The 21,095-nt window shown below is 40.2% G+C and overlaps 2 protein-coding genes across 2 annotated transcripts in view; one reads left to right on the top strand and one right to left on the bottom strand.

The window, feature by feature from the left end:
- The window catches only part of ANKRD27 (ankyrin repeat domain 27), a 79,456-nt gene extending 66,263 nt beyond the window's left edge, over window positions 1-13,193 (bottom strand). Inside the window, 1 exon segment of the mRNA XM_072632077.1 lies at window positions 13,075-13,193. The gene's annotated coding sequence lies outside the window, so the exon portion shown is untranslated.
- Window positions 13,194-13,387: 194 nt separating this feature from the next.
- Window positions 13,388-16,460, top strand: RGS9BP (regulator of G protein signaling 9 binding protein). Its single transcript, XM_072632076.1, has one exon. It carries the CDS (start codon window positions 14,915-14,917, stop codon window positions 15,626-15,628), a length of 714 nt encoding a protein of 237 aa, XP_072488177.1. The 5' UTR covers window positions 13,388-14,914; the 3' UTR covers window positions 15,629-16,460.
- The last annotated feature ends 4,635 nt before the right edge of the window (window positions 16,461-21,095 follow it).

Below are 21,095 nucleotides of genomic sequence, written 5' to 3'. Positions count from 1 at the left end.
TGTAAGCCTGTATCTCAAGCCTTTTCATCTTGGATCAAGCTGGCTCTACCAGACCAGTAGCTATGTTGGCTGAGTCTTCCAGATCTCAGAGTCAACTCCATTTAGGAGCCAAACATCAGCAACTACACAGAAATAACTACAACACTTGAGAAGTATATTAGGGTTATTTGGTTTCTGAGATGAAGGGATGGGACTTTTGTTAATGTCAAGTCAGTGACTTATTTTTTTAAACCTTTGTCCCCCTACAGTTTGTTTGAGCCAGTATGGGGCAACAGTTGGGGACTGAGGGTGATGTGCTGCTTTATAAAGACCTGTTTAATAAAAATCTTCTTTCCAGTTCTCAACAAAAAAACCATTAAATGCATATGTACATATGAGTTAGCAAAAAAAAAACTAAACAATGATGAAGTGCTTATAGAGAAGAGATAGGCATCCATTCAGAATCCTAATGACTAAGAGTTACTTAAGTCAAACAGTGGCACTGGAGGTTGTTTTGTTATGTTATGATGCTCTTTACAGATGAAAGAAAAGGGAATGAAAAATGAATATATTATGAAAGAAATAAGAGAAGGAAATTTATTATTTCTCATAACTAGGATACATGAAAAAAAAACACAAAAATGGAGTAAGGGGTAAGAGGAATAGGAATCACATGAATCAAACACAAAGGAGGGTTGGTTGGACACATACCCAAATACTTACAAAGATTCTGATGTAACAATAGATTAAACTTGACAGGGAAACAGACAAGGATTGGGGCGGGGGGGGGGGGGGGTAAGAGGGTAGATCATAAAGAAAACCAAAAAGAAAGTTTGAGAATAAGTGATGATGTCTGGGTGACAGAAAGAGAGGAAGAGTCATAGAGTAGAAGACTGTTTCAATTACAAATCACAAATATTAGTCACATTCTTTTTCTTCCACCACCTTCCAAACAGTCAAGAAATCAATTTGAAATTATTCAAGAAGTCACTAAACTGTTCATATCCTTTGACCTAGCCCACAAAAAGACAAAATGGTCCCACATGTGCCAAAATATTCATAGAAGCATTTTTTATATACTACAAACTCTAAAGAAAGTAGGAGCCCAAGGACTGGGGAAGAGCTAAACATATTGTATCATAGGAATGTAATGGAATATTATCATGCTTTAAAAAAAAAAAAGCAAAACAAATTCAGAGATACTGAAGCAAAGCAAAATCAGTAGAATCAGGAGAACAATATATACAACTAGAATAATGTAAATAAAAACTGTGAAAGGCAACTGAATACAGATTAAACGAGGAGTGGGGAACCTGTGACCCAAGGCCACATGTGGCCTTCTAGGCCCTTGGATGTGGCCTTTTGACTGAGTTCAGGTTTTACAGAACAAATCTTTTTATTAAGGGGATTTATTCTGTGAAGTCTGGATTCAGTCAAAGGGCCACACATGAGGACCTAGAGGGCCACATATGGCCTCAAGGCCACAGGTTCCATGCCCCTGGAAGTAAATTTGGTACTGGAGAACAGATAATGAAATATATACTCTTGGAAAAAGGGTGAAAAATGCTGCACACATTTCAGAGACAACAGCAATGTCTGCCTTGCTTAATTATTTTTCTTTGTCATAGGGGAGAGTTCTATGAGGACAGTACGTATTATTAAGTAATTACTGGAATAGAAAAAAATTATTTAACATATTCCGTTAGACCTTAAAAAATAATAAAAATTAATAGTTTAAAAAAAAGAAATTACTGGAATAAAAACAAAAGGCAGCAATAAAACTTTAAAAAAAACAAACAGGTCACACCAGATTAACCTCACTCTTTTAGACAGGGTTAGTAGACTAGCAGAATCAATGGAATGCTATAGATTACATTTCTCAAATAGAACACTGGGCCTGAGTCCTATGACCCAAGTTCAAATGTGACCTCAGACAATCCATAGCTGCATTACCCCAGTAAAGCCACTTTACTTCTGCTTGCCTCAGTGTCCATAATTGTAAAATGAGAGCAATAATAATAATAACAATAATAACATGAAACTCGAAGGTGAGGACCAAATGAGATAACATTTGTAATAAATGCTTAGCACAGTACCTGGCACATAGTAAGAATTACATAAATGCTTATACCCTTCTCTTCCAGTTTTATCTATAGCTGATACAGTTTCTTATGCTACTCGTGTGGGGGGGAGAAAAGAGCTGAGCAACAGCAAATATAGACAAGTTGATAACTAGATAGTAGCCAGTTTCAAAGAACCTTAATTAATAGTTCAATGGCAATTTGGAAGGTTTCCAGTGAAGTCTCGAGGAGTCCATGTTTGGTCTCATGCTGTTTAATATTTTTATCAATGCCTTGGATAATGGCAGAGATGGCATGCTTATCAAAACTGCTAATGGCACAAGCCTGAGAGGGACAGCTAACACACTAGATGACAAATTCAGAATTAAACAGATCTTGACCAGCCAGAACACTGGGCTGACTAATAACATGCATTTATCTCTACCAAATTTCAAAGTCTCATGTGACTCTTGTTTAACTTACGATATTCTTTGTTATAAGAAAAGGTTTAATGGGAAAGGCAATGAGTTTTATATCAGGAAATGGCTTATGGTGGGTAAAAAGGTATCAGATAAAGAATCTTAATGTTTCAAACAATTTGACAAGTATAAAGTAGGCAGTCGTAACTAGACAGTAGGTTACATGAAAAGGACCTGGAAATTTTAATAGACTGAAAAATCAGGATGTGTCAACGAGTTTCTATGGCAGCCAAACAAGCTATCACAGTCAGGATATGCAAGACCAGAGAGGCTATCATAACCCTGTTTTCTGTCCTGATCAGAACACAACTGCCGAGTTTTGCTCAGGTCTAAGTGTGACATTACATTTCAGGGGGGAAAAATAAGTAAGCTAGAAAGTTTCTAGAGGAGGGCAACCAAGAAGGTAAAGGGCCTACAAAGTATGTCATATAAAGATCAACTGACAGAATAGGGATGTTATGCTAAAAGAAAAGACAACGTGATGGAGGGAGGTCTCATAATGCTATTATGAACAAGTTTATATGAAGAGCTGTCACATGAAAGCAAGATTAGACTTCACAAAGCAAAACAATTCCAGTGAAGTCAATAAACCAGAATTTCTTAATAATCAATGGGGATGCAAAGAACTCACCAACCAACTTAGATTTCTAAAAGATGTAAATAAGATGGAAGCTAAGTCAGTTAACAAAGAATCAGTACAAAAGTATAGCACTATACTTGAAGAATAGTATTAGAACATATATGTTACAAAATGAAGTAAGTAGAACCAAGAAAATAATCATATAATTACTACAACAATATAAGTGAAAAGAACATGAATACAAGTATGACAAAGCTTGGTCCTTGGGAAGAACTGGAAAAAAAGAACTTCTTTCATTGAAAAACGTGAAGAACCATAGGCATGGATAGTACATAAACCAAGGGTGGGGAATCTGCAACCTTAAGGCCACATGTGGCCTTCTAGGTCCTTAAGAGTGACCTTTTAACTGAATCCAAATTTTACATAACAACTCCTTCTATTTTTATTAATACAATTTTGTCTTTTATATTTTTATTTTTTAAATGAATACATTTAAAATACCAAAGAATAAAATAAGCTTCAATGAAATAATCCTCCCAGATTGACCAGCACAATTAGAACATTAGTAAGCCATAAGAGCTAAATTGACAGCTTCTATGTTCGTTATTTAGTTCTAAATTCCCCCTACCTGACTGGAGCCACTACCACAGAAGGCTGGTCTGTGAGAGTTTATGGGGGTCTGCTATCAGATTTTGACATTGGTATAGTATATTTCTGTTCGAAGTAGAATTTGTGAATAGCATAGCTCAACATCTGCTTAATAGCCCATTGTGTCAGAGACCAACAGAAAGAAAAGACTTTTTAATAAGGAATGGGAATTGCAATATATTATCTTGTTGCTGCTAAAGAGAAGATGACTTGCTTGCTTTGTGATACTGCAATATCAACATTAAAGAAATTCAATGCTCATCAGCATTATAAAACTCATAAGGACCACAAACATTTTAAATTAGAGAGAGAAGAACAAAAGATTGTACTGGAGAAATTAAAAGATGAAAAGCAAAGACAACTCATTCAAGCAGCAGTAAGACCTAGAAATAATGCCACTGAAGCAATTTATAAAGTAGCTTATATTCTTAGGGAAAAAGGGAAGCCATTTAGTGACATAAAAATTGTGAAAGAATGCATTGTAGAAGTTGCAAAATGCTTAGACTCCATAACATTTCAAAGTAAAACTGCCTCTTTCAAGGAGAACCATAACTGATCAGCAGCATGAATTAGCCTCAGCTTAACAGAACAACTTCATGTAATACCTCAAAAGGAAAATATACATTATTCAATCACTTTGGAAGAATCAACTGATACTACTGACTAGGCGCAGGTTTTTTAATTCATTAGTCAGAAGATTTTCTTTGCTACAAAGAGTTACTTGCTTTAAGCACTCTTGTGAACAGAACACAGGAAACGTGTCTTCAACAAGTTTCAAGATAAATGTCACGAAGTTGGAATGAATTTGGTAAATTTATTAAAGAGTACGTACAGACAGTGCACCTTCCATGACAGGAAAACATGAAGAGTTTATTGCACAGATTAAAAAAAAAAGTATTAACAGATCTAGATGCTCTCATTTCTTTTCATTGTATCTTGCATCAGCAAAATCTCTGTGCTAAAGCTATTCTAAGTGCTGTTATGCAACAAGTTATAAGTATTCTTAACTGTATTTGTGAAAATGCAACACAGCATCAGTTTAGTAACATGCTAAAGTTGAATAATGAGGTATTCGGTGTGGATTTGCAGTAACATTTTAAAGTGCATTGGCTATAGAAGGGACAGGTGTTAGCCAATATTTCCTCTCTGCGAGAACAGATAGTTAAATTTATGAAAAACAGCATCTGCAATGTGAATTATTGAAAGAAGATTTCTATAGAAATACTCCATTTCTGTGTGACATCATGTCAAGTCAAAATGACTGGAATATTTCTTTGCAAGGTAAAACTACATTTTATATATATATATATATATATATATATATATATATATATATATATATATATATATATATATATATATATATATATATATATATATATATATGGCAAAAAATCTAAGCATTTCGAAAAAAAGCTATCTTGTTTTCAAAACACTTCTTCAAAAGTAAATTTCAATGAACATTTTCCCCAGTTAACAAAGGTCAGTAAAGAGCAGGATGTTAGATACAAATCATTTGAAGAATTCACAGCTGTTATTAACCTATTAATTGGAAAATACAATAAAAGATTCACTGACTTTGAAAATCATGACATCATACTCAAATTATCATTTCAGCCATTGCCCACAAGTGTTCTAATTCCATGATGGGGAATTCTGAAATCATAACCTTCCATAATTTTATCTCCCTCTATGCTTCATATCTCCTAACCCTAGTCTTCAACCTCACTCTGACCTCCAGTGACTCCTGTACTCAATATTCTTTCTCAGGCCATCAGCCCTGCTCAGGCTTCACTTCCTTCCTTTTCTGGTTTTGGTCCTATAGTTAATTAATTCAACTCCATACGGTCCTCTGCCATTGAACTTAGTGTTCCTTTGTTCTATTACTGCTTATGACTGGCCAAACCCCAAACCTCCTCCAATACTACTCTTCTACTTTTGTGGCTAAGCGCCTTGAGAAGACTATCTACAATCAGTGCCTCCACTTCCTGTCTTTTCAGTCTCTCCTTAACTCTCTATAATTTGGCATCAAATGTCATCATTCAATTTTGAAACTCCTCTCTCCTGAAATCATCAATAACCTCGTAATTCCAAAATCCAATGGCCTTTTCTCAATCCTCTGAACAACTTTTGATATTGTTGATCACTCTCATCTCCTTGATACTATCTTCCCTCTAGGTTTTCATGACACTTTTCTCTGCTGGTTCTCTTCCTAACTCCAATCACTCCTTCTCAGTCCACTGCGCTGGATCTTTGTCCAAGTTGCATCTACTAAACATGGGTGTCCCCGAAGGCTCTGTCTTGGGTATTCTTCTCTTCTTCTTTTATTGTTTTGTTTAATGATCTCATTGGCTCCCAAAGATTCAGTTATCACCTAGAGATATTTCCCAGACCTATTTATCTAGCCCTAACCTCTCTCCTGACCTCTTGTCTCAGATCTCCAGGTGTCTAATAGGCATCTCAAACTAGATATCCCAAACACATCTTAAACTTAACATGTCCAAAACTAAACTCATTATCTCCATTCCCTCATCCTAAATCTTTCCTCCTCCTAACTTTCCTATTCCTAGGGCAAGCACCACTATCTTCCCAGCCATCCACTTTTATATACTACGTGTCATTTTCAATTCTTTACTCTCTCTAATCTCCCATTATCCAATCTATTGTCAAGTTCTGTCAATTCTACCTTCATAAACTTTCTCATGTATGTATGCCTCCCTTCCATCCTCTGACGCTGCCATTACTCTGGTTCAGGCCCTCATAAATAGCCTTCTGTCTGATGTCCAGACTCAAATCTCTCTCCACTCCAGTCCATTCTCTACTTAAGTTGTTAAATTAATCTCCCTAAAGCACAGGTCTGACCATGTCACCACCCCCCTAAACCCCAGTAGCTCTCTATCATCTACAGGATCAAATATAAAATCCTGTTTGGCATTCCTTCTCCTCCCCAATGATGCAACTAATGGCAGCCATAGTCAGCACCCCCAAGCTCTGGACTTAAACAGAGCATGTTCAATAATGGAGAACTACATATAAACAAATCTTTAGCTTATGCATCAAAGCAATGTTTCTTTCAAGAATTTCAGTATATTTATCTCATGTATAGTTTGTCATAGATAAGAGTAAAAGGCCCACAGTTCCCCTAAAAGGACTCAAGCTAACAATATTGACAAGGGACAGCCTCAATTTCACCCCCTCACAAAGGATTCACATTAGCACATTAATATGCTAGACCTCTATCACTGGTGGATCCCAACTTACCCCCCCAATTATCTATACTCCTAACTTTAAGTGCCACTGTATATACTGGATACCAGAAAGGAAATACACTCCAGATTTGCTATAGAGTTAACTTCTCCCCTTCTACACAGGCCTCCAGTTTTATAATATTGCCCTAAAATTTGTAACTCTCTCAGAAAACAATTTTGTGTTGATTTTGTTGAAGTAGTATCACTGTTCTCATCAGGCTAACTCCACATGCCACAGAATTAGCATGGTATAGTGGATGGAACGCAAAGCTTGGAGTAGGTCAGAATAACCAAATTCAAAACCTAAGCAACTTAATAGTAATGTGAGCATGAGCAAGTTATTTCTCTGCCTCAGTTTCCTCACTTATATTAAAAAGGGTTATTGTAAGGCTCAAATAAAATCATGTATGTGAAGTGATTTGAAACTTTAAAGCCCTAGATAAATTTAAGTTGTTGTTCTATTATCAGAAGTTAGAGGAATATAAAGTCCAAGTTTATTTCTCCACAACTTCACCCTCTCCACTATCAACAAGTGTTCCACTTCTCTCTAGGAAGCTTCTAGAGACACAGGAGGTTTTCAGGAACTCTCAATATTCAGAAACTTTGTGTTAGCCCAAACTCCCCCCTTCTGGGGCCGCAGTTTCCACTACAAGAACACTTTAGCTGCCCTGTCCAGTTCCCCAGTTTGCTTGGGTCATGGAGCTGCCTCTCCTCCTGAGGACATGTAATTGAGAAGCTCTGCCACTGCCTCTTTACAGCTGGAGGAAAAGTGGTGCTCAAACAGATGCATGGCATCTGCTTACAGTACTACCAATTCCCAACCACTTCCAATGGCTGAAGTCAGATCTCAGTCCTTTTATCTCTGGTCTCATTAGGCCTCAATACCCTTTGAACTCTAGCAGGTCTGTTTGCTCCCTTTAGGCCTATATGGCTCAGATGTAAAATATACCTAGTCAAATTGTCCCTTAATGAGAAAGTCATTTATCTGCAATGAAGTGTGTCTAAATCAACAAGTCTTCGAGCTAAAGATATTCCCTAAAATCACCATCCTTCCCAAAAGCCTCATCCTTTTAACCTCATCAAGCTGACGAGACTCTTGATAATTTTGTGCGCTTTAGCACATGTGCCTGCATGCATACACATACATACGTGCGCGCACACGTGCTTACACAATGAGGACAGCAAAAATCCTAACTAGCTGATGAGTTCCCCATTCACCTACACATGCCACAGGATCACAGACTTGGAACTGGAAGGGGCTTGGAGGCCAGCCACTCCAACCCCTCATTTGTTATGGAAATTGAGGCCCAGAGTACAAGTTAAGTAACCGTCACAAAGGTGACAGACACAGCTGGGATTCAAACTCAGGGCTTTTTACTCTTAAGTTCAACAGTCTTTTCATTACACTGTGTTACCTTCCCAGTACAAGGGTCTCCTCACAAAAGTCTCTTAAGTGAATTTTCCTGTTCTTCCTCAATGGAATCATTTCATTGAATATCTTTAGAATGTCATTCTTGAGCTTCCTATCCTTCATTGCTTGATTTCCCTTGCAGAATTCTGAGCCATAGGATCCTACCTTTCCTTTGTCTGAGCCCTTTTAAATTTGCTCTCCCAAAAATCCAGAGATTGTGTCAGATTATGCCCAGCCTTCTCATCTTATCAAAATTTGTAAGATGGAACTTCCCTAAAAGGTTCCTATATCCACAATGATCCTTTCATCCTAGCATCCAGGTTCGCTAATGAGAATCAGATCTAAAACAGAATTTCTTATTGTTGGTTACTCCAATTTCTGATGAATGAAATTATCTTGAAGGCAAGTCAAGAAATTACTAACTATTCAAAGTTTCCCAGCAAGTAGTTGGGTAAATGAAGTGCCTCATTGCTATTATATTGTGCCTCCATGCCAAGCTTTTATTTCCTCAAATTTCATTTATTTCCTATCTATTAAATGCGATAAATCTTGAATACAGTTCATTAAAATGCCTGTCTAAAAATTAGCCATTGAATATTACAATTTGTCTAAAAGAAATACTTCCATTTAGACTAAGGTCATAGCAGAACAAAAATAAGCTTATCTACATATGGTCTGCTACAATTTAAAAAGAAACTTCATGATGTGGATGCATTTGGAATACACTCCTAGGGAAAACTGTGGAATATCCAAAGATTTACTCTTACAGGAATTACTATCTATTAATTATCTTGGTATTCTTGAAGCTAAGGAACTATAGAAACTAAATGCAAGTGGATTTCATTAAGAAATAATTCTTTGTTGCTGACAATTATTGTAACATCTTCTGGTGTCAAAGTAAGCATACAACTGCTTCATGGGTTATTCATTATTACTCTGTGGACTTGGATACATAAGCACTTTGTCACTTGCATTCACCTAAATGCTAACTGACTCAGTACTAATTAAATGGGTTCTAAATGCATAATGCAGGAGTTGAGGATAGCAATGATCATTCCTATGACTAATCCACTAGTTCAGTGTTGAAACTCAAATACTTCCAAGTCATGTCACAATGTATACTATATGGTAATTTAAGATACATGGTAATCATATGATCATACATAGAATCATCATGTTTAGAACACACAAGGATGTTCTACTATTATATTAGCATAAATTTAATTTCATGTTAAAAATTACATGTTAAAAGTCATATTTGTATAGAGGATGATGAACTCATCCTCCATTTTAAGAAAAATCTTTAAATACTTTTAGTTGCTGAATTTGGATGATGTTAAGGACGATTTCCACAGAAAAGACTAAATATAGGAAAGAGAGTTTATTAGTGCCTTGGACCAATATTAGTTATCTAACCAAATATTAGTTATCTAAGTTTCCATCAGGAACACTGTAAACCAAACTAAATGCATCTTAAGCAGGAATACCAAGCATTGTAATATGTCATGCTTCTGGTTCTTCCAAATTAACTTCAAACAAAAATACCCAGCCTGGTACGTATTACATGTGCCTGGTTTGAGAAAAACTTACAAAAACAAGTTGAATCACTACCCATTTTGACAAAGAATGCTGACCAGATAGTTTTCTTGTAGGAAACATACAGAGTATATTTTCATATAGTATTCACACAGTAAATAACAAAAAAAAGCCAAGTATTAGCAGTATTTTCTTAGTCTGATTATGCCACGAGTAGGGACACTGATCAAAGAGAAAGACTCCTCATTTTCTTAGTGTGTTTTTTTTTTCAGTTGATGAGCAATATCTTTCAAAAAATCTTTGGTCAGTGTGTGAGACATCTGGAGGCAGAAAGGGCTGCACAGGAAGAACAGAAAAAGTAAAATGTTCTATTCAGATTTAAGACTGATCTCTTACTCTCATTAATCTGAGGTTCAAAAGCTTCAAAAGTTTCTTCCCTAATTTAGCACTGCCTTGTTAAGGACCCAGAAAACTCAAGTCTTCAAACCTAGAACTTCAAGACCATGGTAACTAATATTTACTAAGGGCCTTACTGGATGTGGAGGAGGGAAAGAACTTCAAAGAAAAGGGGGATATGCTGTCATATCCTCTAGTTAACTTAGAACCAATTGGGAAGAAGTATATATACACACACACGCACAGGCCTATAAGAAGAATCATATTGTACCAAACAGTATGAGTCAGTGTAGTGTAAGGGAAAAACAGTCAATAAATATTTACTGAATAAATGAATGAATCTCCTAGAAGCTAGAGACCTGGATTCTGGTCCTCTCTCTGCTATTAACTTGCTACCTAACTTTGGGCCTACTTCATAATCCGCAAAATGAGAGGACTGGGCTAGATGATCAAAAGGTACAAAAGAGATAGTGGAGTGTGGGAGGTTCTTGAATCTACCCTACCACGAATTACCTGAGTTAACTGTGGCAATCCCTCTCCAGACCTGTTTTCTCATCTGTAAAATGAGGGTGTTGAACTAGATAGCTCTAGAAGTCCTATTTGGCATCAACATTCCCTGATTCTTTGACCCCCTCTAATACATTACAATTTGCCCCGGATAGAGGATGCCACCAAATCCATCTGCCTCTAAACATATTTTAGGAAAGAGTCTGGATTAAAACCATAATTCATTAGATATCACTTTTCACTGTCCTTTTCTCATAAAAGCATATAAGCACAGAATGAATAAAGACAGAATGTAAAAACCTTAATTTACATATCAATGTGATCTCTGTAAATTGCTAGAGTCAACACAAAAGTAGCACAATAATAAATGCTTGTTCTGAATTAACTGAACTTTTGCCTGATTATTAATCACTGATCTACTTTATGGAGATTAATAAAAGATCATAAAGCAGTCTAAAAACAGACTACAGCACAAATGTTAAAACAGTAAATTAACATCATTCCCAAAATCCAACGTCTGCTCCTATGCTGGGGAGATTTTATCAAACAAAAGTACAAAAACAATAGTACAAGCTGCTACTGCGCATTTGTACCTTACATAGTGAACAACCCTGTGACTCTGTAAAAGTAGGAAACCCCTTTCCAATCAATGGTATCATTTAAAGAAAGCTAGACTTAAAGGTCAGGATACATAGCTTTGAATCCTCCCTCTTCATGATGGACAAATCCCTTAGGTCAATCACTTAATCTTTCTGGGGCTCAGTTTCTTTATCTGTAAAGTAAAAGCGTTGGACTAGATGGCATCTAATGTCACTTTCAGCTCTCTATAAAAAGATTCCAGATATGTAACCAAGGATAAGTATAAACCTTAGTTTTCTCACCTGTATAATGGAAATATTACCAATCTCAATGCAAGAAAAATACATTGTAGGTAGGCCTTAAACTCTGGTAAATCTGCTGTTTCTTAAGGGGAATGATATTCACAGTTTGGCTACAATATATTATTTATTATTTTAAAATATTAGACCTTTTCTATGAAGGCCTCAGAAATATAATAATTCTGTAACTTTAGGTTAAGGTTATTATTTAGTGATACATCCAATTTCTTGTTTTTGTCTGATATCTACTCCTCACTCCAGGAATGTTTTCAAGCTCTTAATTAACTAAGAAGCTACTACATTCCAGCTTGTACTTACAAAGCCAAACCCATTACGGCACTATCCAGAATTATGGAGACATATATTTATTTATTCGTCTGCTGTCAGTGGCTAAGATGACACTGACTTGCTTGTCCTCTAACTGCCCAAGAGCTTTTAATGCAAAAAAAAAAATGTAAAAAAAGGAACTTAGAGAGAAGAGGGAAATATGAGAACACTGCCTTCAGATGTAGCAGGAAGAAACAAGGAGAAGTTTTAATTTGAAAGAGAAGATTCCCGTAGCCTATCTATGTAGCTACACCTCAGAGAACATGAAACCTCAGCCACTGCCCTAAACCCAAAGAGCATGGTCATCCGCGCCAAGTGTGTTACTAAACAGCAAGGTGGCACCTATCTACGCTGAGAAGGGGAAAATTCAAAACTATTAAATAGGCTCAAGGAGCACCGAAGCAAAGATGACAGTCCTAAGTGCAAGATGTGGGAAATGAACCCTGACTTGTGGTTTTCCAAGCACACAAAGAAGTGCCAGCCGCAGGGCAGCTGCAAGCCCAAAAGGTCGAGAACCATAGCTGCCACCAAAGCAGCGAAGCCCCCCGGGGAAGGACACCGGCTCCTCCGCAGGGACTCCCTGCAGAGAGGCACCAACACCTAGGACGCTGGCACCTGGCCCGGAGTCCTACTTCACACTTTGTCAAAAAGAGGAAAAGTTGCACTCTTGGACTGGGGAGCTGGGGAGGGAGTAGGGGGACAGAGGGCGCGGGGTGGGTAAACACTGGGGGCCCCCCCACCCGGCACAGCAGGGGAGGACGCGGGCACACTCCCGGGACGGACACGAGTACAGGGCCCTCCCCCCGGCCGGGCCCGGGCGCTTTCCCCGACCGTATTCCCCGGCGAGGCCTCGGTGGAGCCGGAACGAAGTGGACAGAAGCACCTGAGGACTCGGGGCGGGGATCACCAAGGTGGGGTCCTCCGGCTCTCCTCAGCCCCGGCCCGTCCAGGCGACCACCGCCCCCCACCCTCCCCGGCCAGGGGAACAGGACTCCAGCCCCGGCCACTGGTGGAGAGCCACTTACTCAGGTAAGTACCATGGTTTCACTTCCTGCCCATCTCCGCGGAGGCTGAGGCGGAGGCGGCAACATCTGCACCGCCAACGCAGAGGCTTCCCCGCCTTCCCCAGCCCCTCACCCTGGCCCCGGAGGGCTCTCAGCCCCGAAGCCGCAGACCGACCAATCAGTCGCCACCGCCGCGAAGACTGACGTACAGGCGGAGCAATCACCAAAGCTCAGCTGGTTCGAAGGGCGGAGCTCTGAAAGCGAAGAAAGAGCTGCCTAATAGAGCGCCCGGCCGCCACCGCGCATGCGCCGAGCCGTACGGGGAGAGGGAGGAGGGATCCGAGCGCGAGTGTGACACTTGTGGCGGCGTGGCTGGGGCTGCGTTAGCTTTCCTTGAAAGCCCGGGTTGGCGCCGTTGTGAGTTTGCTTTTCGTGCACAGAAGTGATTCCGACGGCGAGGTAGTGCGATTCTCCACCCACATCACCCGTGGGGTAACAAGATTTCTGAACTGTGGATTTGGAGAGCTAGGCTGTCATCCCTCCTCTGCCCATAACGCGCTTTGGCCAAATTATTTCTCCTCCTCAGACCCAGCTTCCTCCACCACAAAATGAAGTTCGATCAAACAGGTCTTTAGCAGGCGCCTACTAATGTGCCTGTGCTAGGGGAAACAGAAAAAGAATCACTTGCCCCGCTGGAAAGTTTACATTCTAATAGGGAGGACACGTACGTATATAAAGATATGCAGCCTAAAGCTAATATATACATATGCAGAGTAGTTAAAGGCAAGGTATTATGGGAGGAAGGAAGCGGCGGGGGAGGGGGTATTGTCTCCCAAAAACCTTACATCGGTGATGCTCCGGAAATGATGCCCATTTTACAGTTAAGTAAACCGAGGTTCAGATAAGTATGGTGACGTATGTGTGATCACGCAGCAAGTGCCAGGCCCAGCTCGAACCCGAGTCTGCTCTCTCACAATAGCTCTCCTCTTTATGGTACCTGAAGGTTTTAATTGGGCACAACATCCCCGAAGAATGAGAAAATTGGGGCTCAAAGAGTGGAATTGAGTTTTCCAGGGTCGTTCGGCAAGGAAGTGCCAGGGCGCCGATAGGAAGCCGCTTCAAGGCTTGTTCTCTTGGACATTACGAGACATTCCACCACGGCCTTCTAGCACTGGACATCCCTGGCCTCAGCTGAGGAGGCCACGCCCTCTTCCACTCGGCTTTCCGATGGGGAGCCACGGGATTCGCAGCCTGTCAACGTCCATCTCCCCCCTCCCCCCTCATCAGCCCGAGATGAGCCTGGGAGGGGCGGGAGAGGCACGTGACCCGCCCGGCCCCCAGCAGCGCCGCCCAGCCCAGGAGGGAGGGCGGGAGAGCCGGAGGCGCCGGGAGCCGGAGAGACGGACTACCGGATTATAGCACAAATGCCTCGGGACCCCGGCGGGGCCAGGGCTCTGCCTGGTGCGGGAGGGATGGATGCCCTGGTACCGTACTCTTGACTCGGGTGAGCGGGGCGAGAAACACAAAGATTAAAAGAAAAAGAAGCGGGGAGCCCTGGACCTTGGGTAGGCTGGACGTGGGGTCCAGCAGGAGATGCACTCAGTGCGGGGCAGTCCCGGGCGCTGCACCGGGCTAGCCTTGGCCCTTCTCAGCCCGGGTCCCCGCGAGCCGGGCGTCTGCACGGAGAGAAGAGGAGAACGATGAAGAAAGGCTCGGCGTGGACCGTGCCCGAGGGCGCCGGCCCGTGCCTTCGGATCCCTGCCTCTCCAAACGCGTGAGTGGGAAAGGACTCCGTCCAGCGCCGCGCTCCAGACCCGGGCAGCCGCTACAACGACGAGGAGGAGCGGTGTCCCTCGGAGGCATGGCGAGAGAAGAGTGCAAAGCGCTCCTGGACGCCTTGAACCGGGTGACCGCCTGCTACCGGCACATGGTCCTCAGCGTGGGCGGCACCGCGGACTCGCAGAACCTGCGCGAGGAGCTGAAGCAGACCCGGCAGAAAGCGCACGACCTGGCCGTGGCCAACAGGAACAGGCTCACGGCGGCCCTGAGGGACAAGAGCGTCGGCAAGGAGGACAAGGCAGAGTTCGAGCGCCTCTGGGTGATCTTCTCTACGTGCCTGGAGATCCTGGAGACCGACATGAAGCGGGCCCTGGAGCTGGGGCTGGAGTTCCCTCTGAACGTCCCCCGCAGGCACCTCATCCAGACCGGCATGTCCGGAGGCACCGCGGGCGTGGCTGCACGAGCCATGAGCGTCCAGAACATGAAGTACGAGGCCGAACGCAACATCGATGAAGCGGACCTGAAAGACCTGGAGCTGGAGATCCACAAGGTGGGAGAGATGATGTATGAGATGGAGATGAAGGTGAACGTGCCTCAGTGGACCGTGGAGGCCAAACAGGATCCCGGGGCGGAGCTCAAATCCACCGCCAGCGCAGGAGCTTCCTCGGGGGGTTTCGTCTCCGTGGAGGAGAGAAAAGGTTTTTGTGACATTAGCAAACTTCTGGCTGCGATTGTTTTCAGTGCTGTGCTCATCGTAGCTGTTATCCTGGCAGTGTGTGTGGTGAAATTGTCCTAAGGGAAAAAGGGACTTAATCTCAGACTGACCGACGGACGCTTCTCCAGTCCGCTCCCCTCCATCAAAACTTGTATTCCATTGAAAGACCAAAATGGTTGGGGTTTTTGTGTGTTTTAATGTAAGGGAGGTGGATGTCTTCTACAATGAATCTGTGTTTTTTAAGTACACTTCAGACTCTACGAAGCAATGTTTGCTTTCAGGACCTGGAAGAGTTAATTTTGCACAAATTATCTGGGTATTATAGCTAATGGCTAGAAGAGATTTACCCGCTATTAATAGAAGATCTATCACAGTGACCCCAAATTACCTCTCTTTAATAGGTTATGTGCTGCTGGTTCATGTTTACAAAGTGTCTGAATCTGACACCCCCGTGTATGATTTGGGGGAAAAAATACAATGGGTCGTTTTGTAAAGCGTTTCCTTTTCCTTATTTTCCGAAAGAAATAGAAAATAGCAAATAACGCAATTTTTATCTTAACTTCAGGCCTGAGTTTAGGAGAATATGCGAATAGTGAACCACAGGAAATGGTGCCTGATTGATTGTACTCTGGCCAGGTTTCTCTTTAGTCCCCCCCCTCCAAAAAAAAAAAAAGCCAAACTAGATGAGTAGAAAAAGTTTTGTTCCCACAGTTTCACAAGATTGTTCTCCCTTAAACTACAGATAGCCTGTTCCAGTTGAGTGTTCCCTTTAATGTAGATTGGTTAAACTGCACATTAGTATTGAAGATCAGAGAAATAAACCTGTTTCACCTAGGAAGGAGAAAATGGAAAGTCATTTTAATAGACTTTGGAGGTGAGCAAAACATAATTAAAATTGACACTGTCTCCTTCATTCTAGTTTGTCTTTGTTCTATAGCTAGACTAGAGCTGCTTTCCACACAGGGTTGGTGGGGAGGGGAAATCCTTTTCTAAATCCTAATCCTATAATCCTTAGCAGCAAAATGCTTAGTGAGACCAGTAATATTTTAGTTTGCTTAAGGGGATGCCAGGGCTTCTGACTTTGATGGAAACTGCAGAAAATGAAGGTACATTTGATGTCCACAATGTCCAATCACAACCTTGACAGGCAAGAATTCAACTTACATCACTGCTGAAAAGAGTCATAAGATACCACTAATCAAAAGAAATACTAAGTTGGTCAGTTATTAGCTTCACAATTCACATATTGTTAGCTGAGAGTTTTCATTTTTTCAGAATTTTAGTATTTTTTTTTTGGAAGACATCTCCAATGCCTAAGTTATCTTCATCCGGTCAGTTTTTAAAAATCTCAAATTCACAACAAAAACAGTATAAGGAATGTAAACCCAAAGCCTCTCCTTTTGCATGAAAATTTTGACTATTATTCACGCTATGCACATTAATGTATCCACTGCAGAGTATAAGCAATTTGATTCAATATATATGCATACACACACAATATGGAATGCCTAGGACTAGGTTCATGTTACTAGGGGGCTTGGGAGTTGGGTTGGAAGAATGAGCATTTCTATAGCTACTACTATGCAAGGTAGATGCTATTCCCATTTTACAGCTGAAGGAACTAAAACAACAAATTAAGTGACTTGCTCAGGATCACACAGCTAGTTAGTGTTGTTCATTCATGTCTGACTCTTCATGACCCCATTTGGGATTTTCTTGGCAAAGATACTGGAGTGGTTTGTCATTTCCTTCTCCAGGTCATTTTAGAAATGAGGAAGCTGAGGATTAAGGATTAAGTGACTTGCCCAGGGTTACACATTTAGTGTCTGAGGCCAGAACTGAACTCTAACTAGTCTTTCTGATTCCAGGTCAGGTCCAGCACTCTAATCACTACACACCAGCTGCTTCATAATAACACATTAAGGTTTGCAAAGTACTTTACATATATTATCTTAGCTGATCCTCACAATGACGCTGCATCATAGATGCGATTAGCCTCCTCATTTTATAGGAACAGAAAGATTAAGTCACCCAGAGTCACAGCTAGCAAATATTTGAGACTGGATTTGAACTCAGGTTTTCCTGACTCCAGGTCCAGTGCTATATGTACTCTACCACCTAGCTGCCCCTTGTACTGTGCATTTAATTGAATTTTTCCCCTAAAAGATCTAAAATTAACTATGAAAGCTACAGTCAGGTGCAAATAAGTTGAGAAATCTATGAAAATACAATTTGTCTTAGACTTTAAATTTGCATAACTGTTGCTGTCTTTTTCTTAACTTAGAGCAAATTGTGTTCTACCTTGGAAAATCATTTTACATAAAGGACTTTTGAGTTCTCTCCTGTGAGGTGACAATACGTAGTTGAAACGTTGAAAAATTCATGATAATGCATTTTCCAGAGTTCAAGACTATCCTCAGACACTTACTAGCTGTGTGACCCTGGACAAGTCACTTCACCCTGTTTGCCTCAGTTCCTCATCCGAAACATCAGCTGGAGAAGGAAATGGCAAACCACTCCAGTATCTTTGCCAAGAAAACACCAAATGGGGTCTTGAAAAGTTGGAAACCACTAAACATCAACAAGAAAAGAACAATAGCAGATCTTTGGAGTTCGTTTCACAAATGGTCTCACCCCTTATTTCATGTAAAACACTTGAAAGTTCCTTATCTATTCTGTATTAAACCCTAAGAAATTTCAATGATGTCCAATCTATGACAGAAGAAAATATCTTAATTCCTTTAGGAGGAGAAAATGACTGCCTCAGACAAGTTTCATTAGCAGGTTCACAGAAGCTGATAGCTCTTTTGGAGCAAGGCTGGGAAAGGATGCCACAGGCCTACACTGATTGCTGCTCTAGTTCCTGAGGGACCTCCTATGGCTTGCTTTAGGGAATATAGGCAGGAGGTAATTTGAGAAAATGGCTGGTAAACACTCAAAAGCATCAGAAGAGAGCTTCTAAAGTCTCCTGTTGTTGGTTTTTTTTTCCTGCCTCATAACTGTACTTTCTCATTCCCATCCCACTTCAAGCCAGCTACCCTTCTCATTACCTCTCTAAGCCAGCTGGCTGAATGATCTTTATTCACAGTCCTAAGCCAAACACTAGAGATTTTATGAGTGCTAATATAATGAGTATTTCTAATCCACCTCAGAGTTGGAATAGTCATTATATACTACAAGCACAAGATACCAGGGATTATTATCTTTAGAAAAAATGAGAAATTTAGAGAAGGTCCCTTTTGTATTCGTAACCCTATTTAGGGTTTTCTTGGCAAAGATATTGGAGTGGTTTGCCATTTCCTTGTCCAGCTCATTTTACACATGAGGAAACTGAGGCAAGCAGGGTTAAGTGACTTACCCAGTGTTACACAGCTAGTGAGTATCTGAGCATAGTCCTGAACTCATGAAGATGAGTCTTCCTGACTTCAGGCCCAGCACACTATCCACTGCACCACCCAGCTGCCCTAATCTTAAGGTAAATAGCATGTTGTATCATGAGTTCTTTGGAGTTGTGGTTGATCATTCTGTTGATCAGCGTTTGCCTTTCACCATTGCTTATCTTTACAATACTCTTCTAGCTTTGCTCATTTTGCTTTGCATCAGTTCCTAAAAGTCTTCCCAGACACTTCACTGTTTGTATTCTTTCTCACTTTAGAAAAAACTCCACCTTTTCAGTTCAGTGTTTTAAAGGCATCCTACATCATTTCATCTAAACTCAAGAAATCCTTCATGATTTCTATGCTTTAACTGTGGTGCTTTCAACTGAATAATTTGGTAATTACCAGCGGCTTTCCAAGGTCAATATAAATCATACCTCGCCAGCTTTTGCTATCCCCCATTAAGAGTAACTAAGATAAATTGATCAATGATTTTTATTGGTTGTTACTGTTGTTATCCCTCTGGGATAAAGTTTTGATATAGATTTAGATGTATCCCTTATTCTCAAATGCATTTATATTCACTATTCTGAATGAAATCAAATGGAAGCTTTGACTAAAGTATAATAATCACCAGGGGTAAGTAAATGTTTCTAAAAAGACCAAGGAAATAGTTACAGAAAAACCCTGAAATTCTAACATAGACTTTTATGTATTTGTTAGTGTCTATGAATATTTTAGCCTAATCTTTAAAATTGAAATCTTAGTGTTAGGAATATAACATCCAGTATTAGACCCTCTATTATGCCTTGAAATTTCACTTCACAAAAAATAAGTAAGTATAACTTTCCATATCACAAGTTACTCTTTTTTTCTAACAAGTTAAATAGTATTGGCTATGCTTTCCTTCTACGTGTGATATAAGAGAATGAATTAAGTCTAATACGGGCCTGACAACCAGTTGAGTTGACCAAAAATCATTAATTTCATTTTAAAAAATTCTTTGATTATAACTACATTCATAAAGCAGAAGTTTAGTGATTGTTAAATATTTTAAAATTTTATTTTCAAATCCTCAGCTCTTCCTCCCTCCTCCTTCCCCACCAATTGAAAATGCAAGGAAACTAAAATTGTTAAATATAGAGTAAAGCAAAACAAATTTCTACATTAGCAATGTCCCAATGGTGCTCCATCACATTCATATACCATAACTTGTTCAGATAATGGGCACCCTACCCCCTCAGTTGCCTCAATTTGGTAACACAATAAAATATAAATTCTAGAAATATTTTCATTGGATTAACTAAAGTATTCGCTTAAATTAATGTCAAAGCTGATGTCTTAGGCTGCCTATTTCCCCAACCTAAAGATCAGATTCAAGGAAATGTTCTTACTTCAATAGTTTATTAGTATTAAAAATCCAATCATATTTTTGTTAGCCAGTGAAGGGAAAATTTCCACCTGAGTTTGTCAGCTGGGTAAACAGTAGCTTTCTCTGCTATTTAAGAAGTGTTTACAAGAAACTTATTATAGGAGCTTTCTTTTATGATGAAAATCGAAAATTCAGTCTTAAATTCTGAGTTATGGCAACATTTTTTTCAGGGGCAACAGCTCACCAATTCCTTTGCCCTGGAAATGTATATTTTTATCAGCAAGGAGAGGAAAAAAACCTTGTAAATAAAATTATTTTTAAGCTATACGCTTTATGGGATACTTAATAGTAATAACACATTTACTCAGCCCATTTAAGTTTGCAAAGAGTTTTACATATGCTATCTCCTTTGAGCTTTAAAACAACCTGTGAGGTAGGTTAGTTGTCACTTACAGAGCTAGTTAAGTATGTAAGGTGAATTCAATCCTAGATCTTCCTGTCTACAAATCCAAGCCTCTATGCACTACACCATGCTGCTTCCTAAGCAAGTTTAACAAGTGTGCTATATCAAATATAAATATGACTAATGCTGACCTAATGAATAGTCCTGGTTGAGGAATATTAAAATACAGCATAGTTTAATCTCAACATGCACACAACACTGGTTTTTTATGGGGGGGAGGAATCAGGGTTAAGTGACTTACCCAGGGTCACTCAGATAGGGTCAAGTGTCTACTAGTGCTCTCTCCACTGCATCACCTAGGTGCCCCATGCACATGACTTTTTAACTATCAGGCTT

The sequence above is a fragment of the Notamacropus eugenii genome, chromosome 1, assembly GCF_028372415.1.
Source record: "Notamacropus eugenii isolate mMacEug1 chromosome 1, mMacEug1.pri_v2, whole genome shotgun sequence".
In the NCBI taxonomy this organism is placed as follows: Eukaryota; Metazoa; Chordata; class Mammalia; order Diprotodontia; family Macropodidae; genus Notamacropus; species Notamacropus eugenii.
The sequence above is the reverse complement of the archived record's forward strand: the minus strand, read 5'-3'. Positions and strand labels throughout refer to the sequence as shown.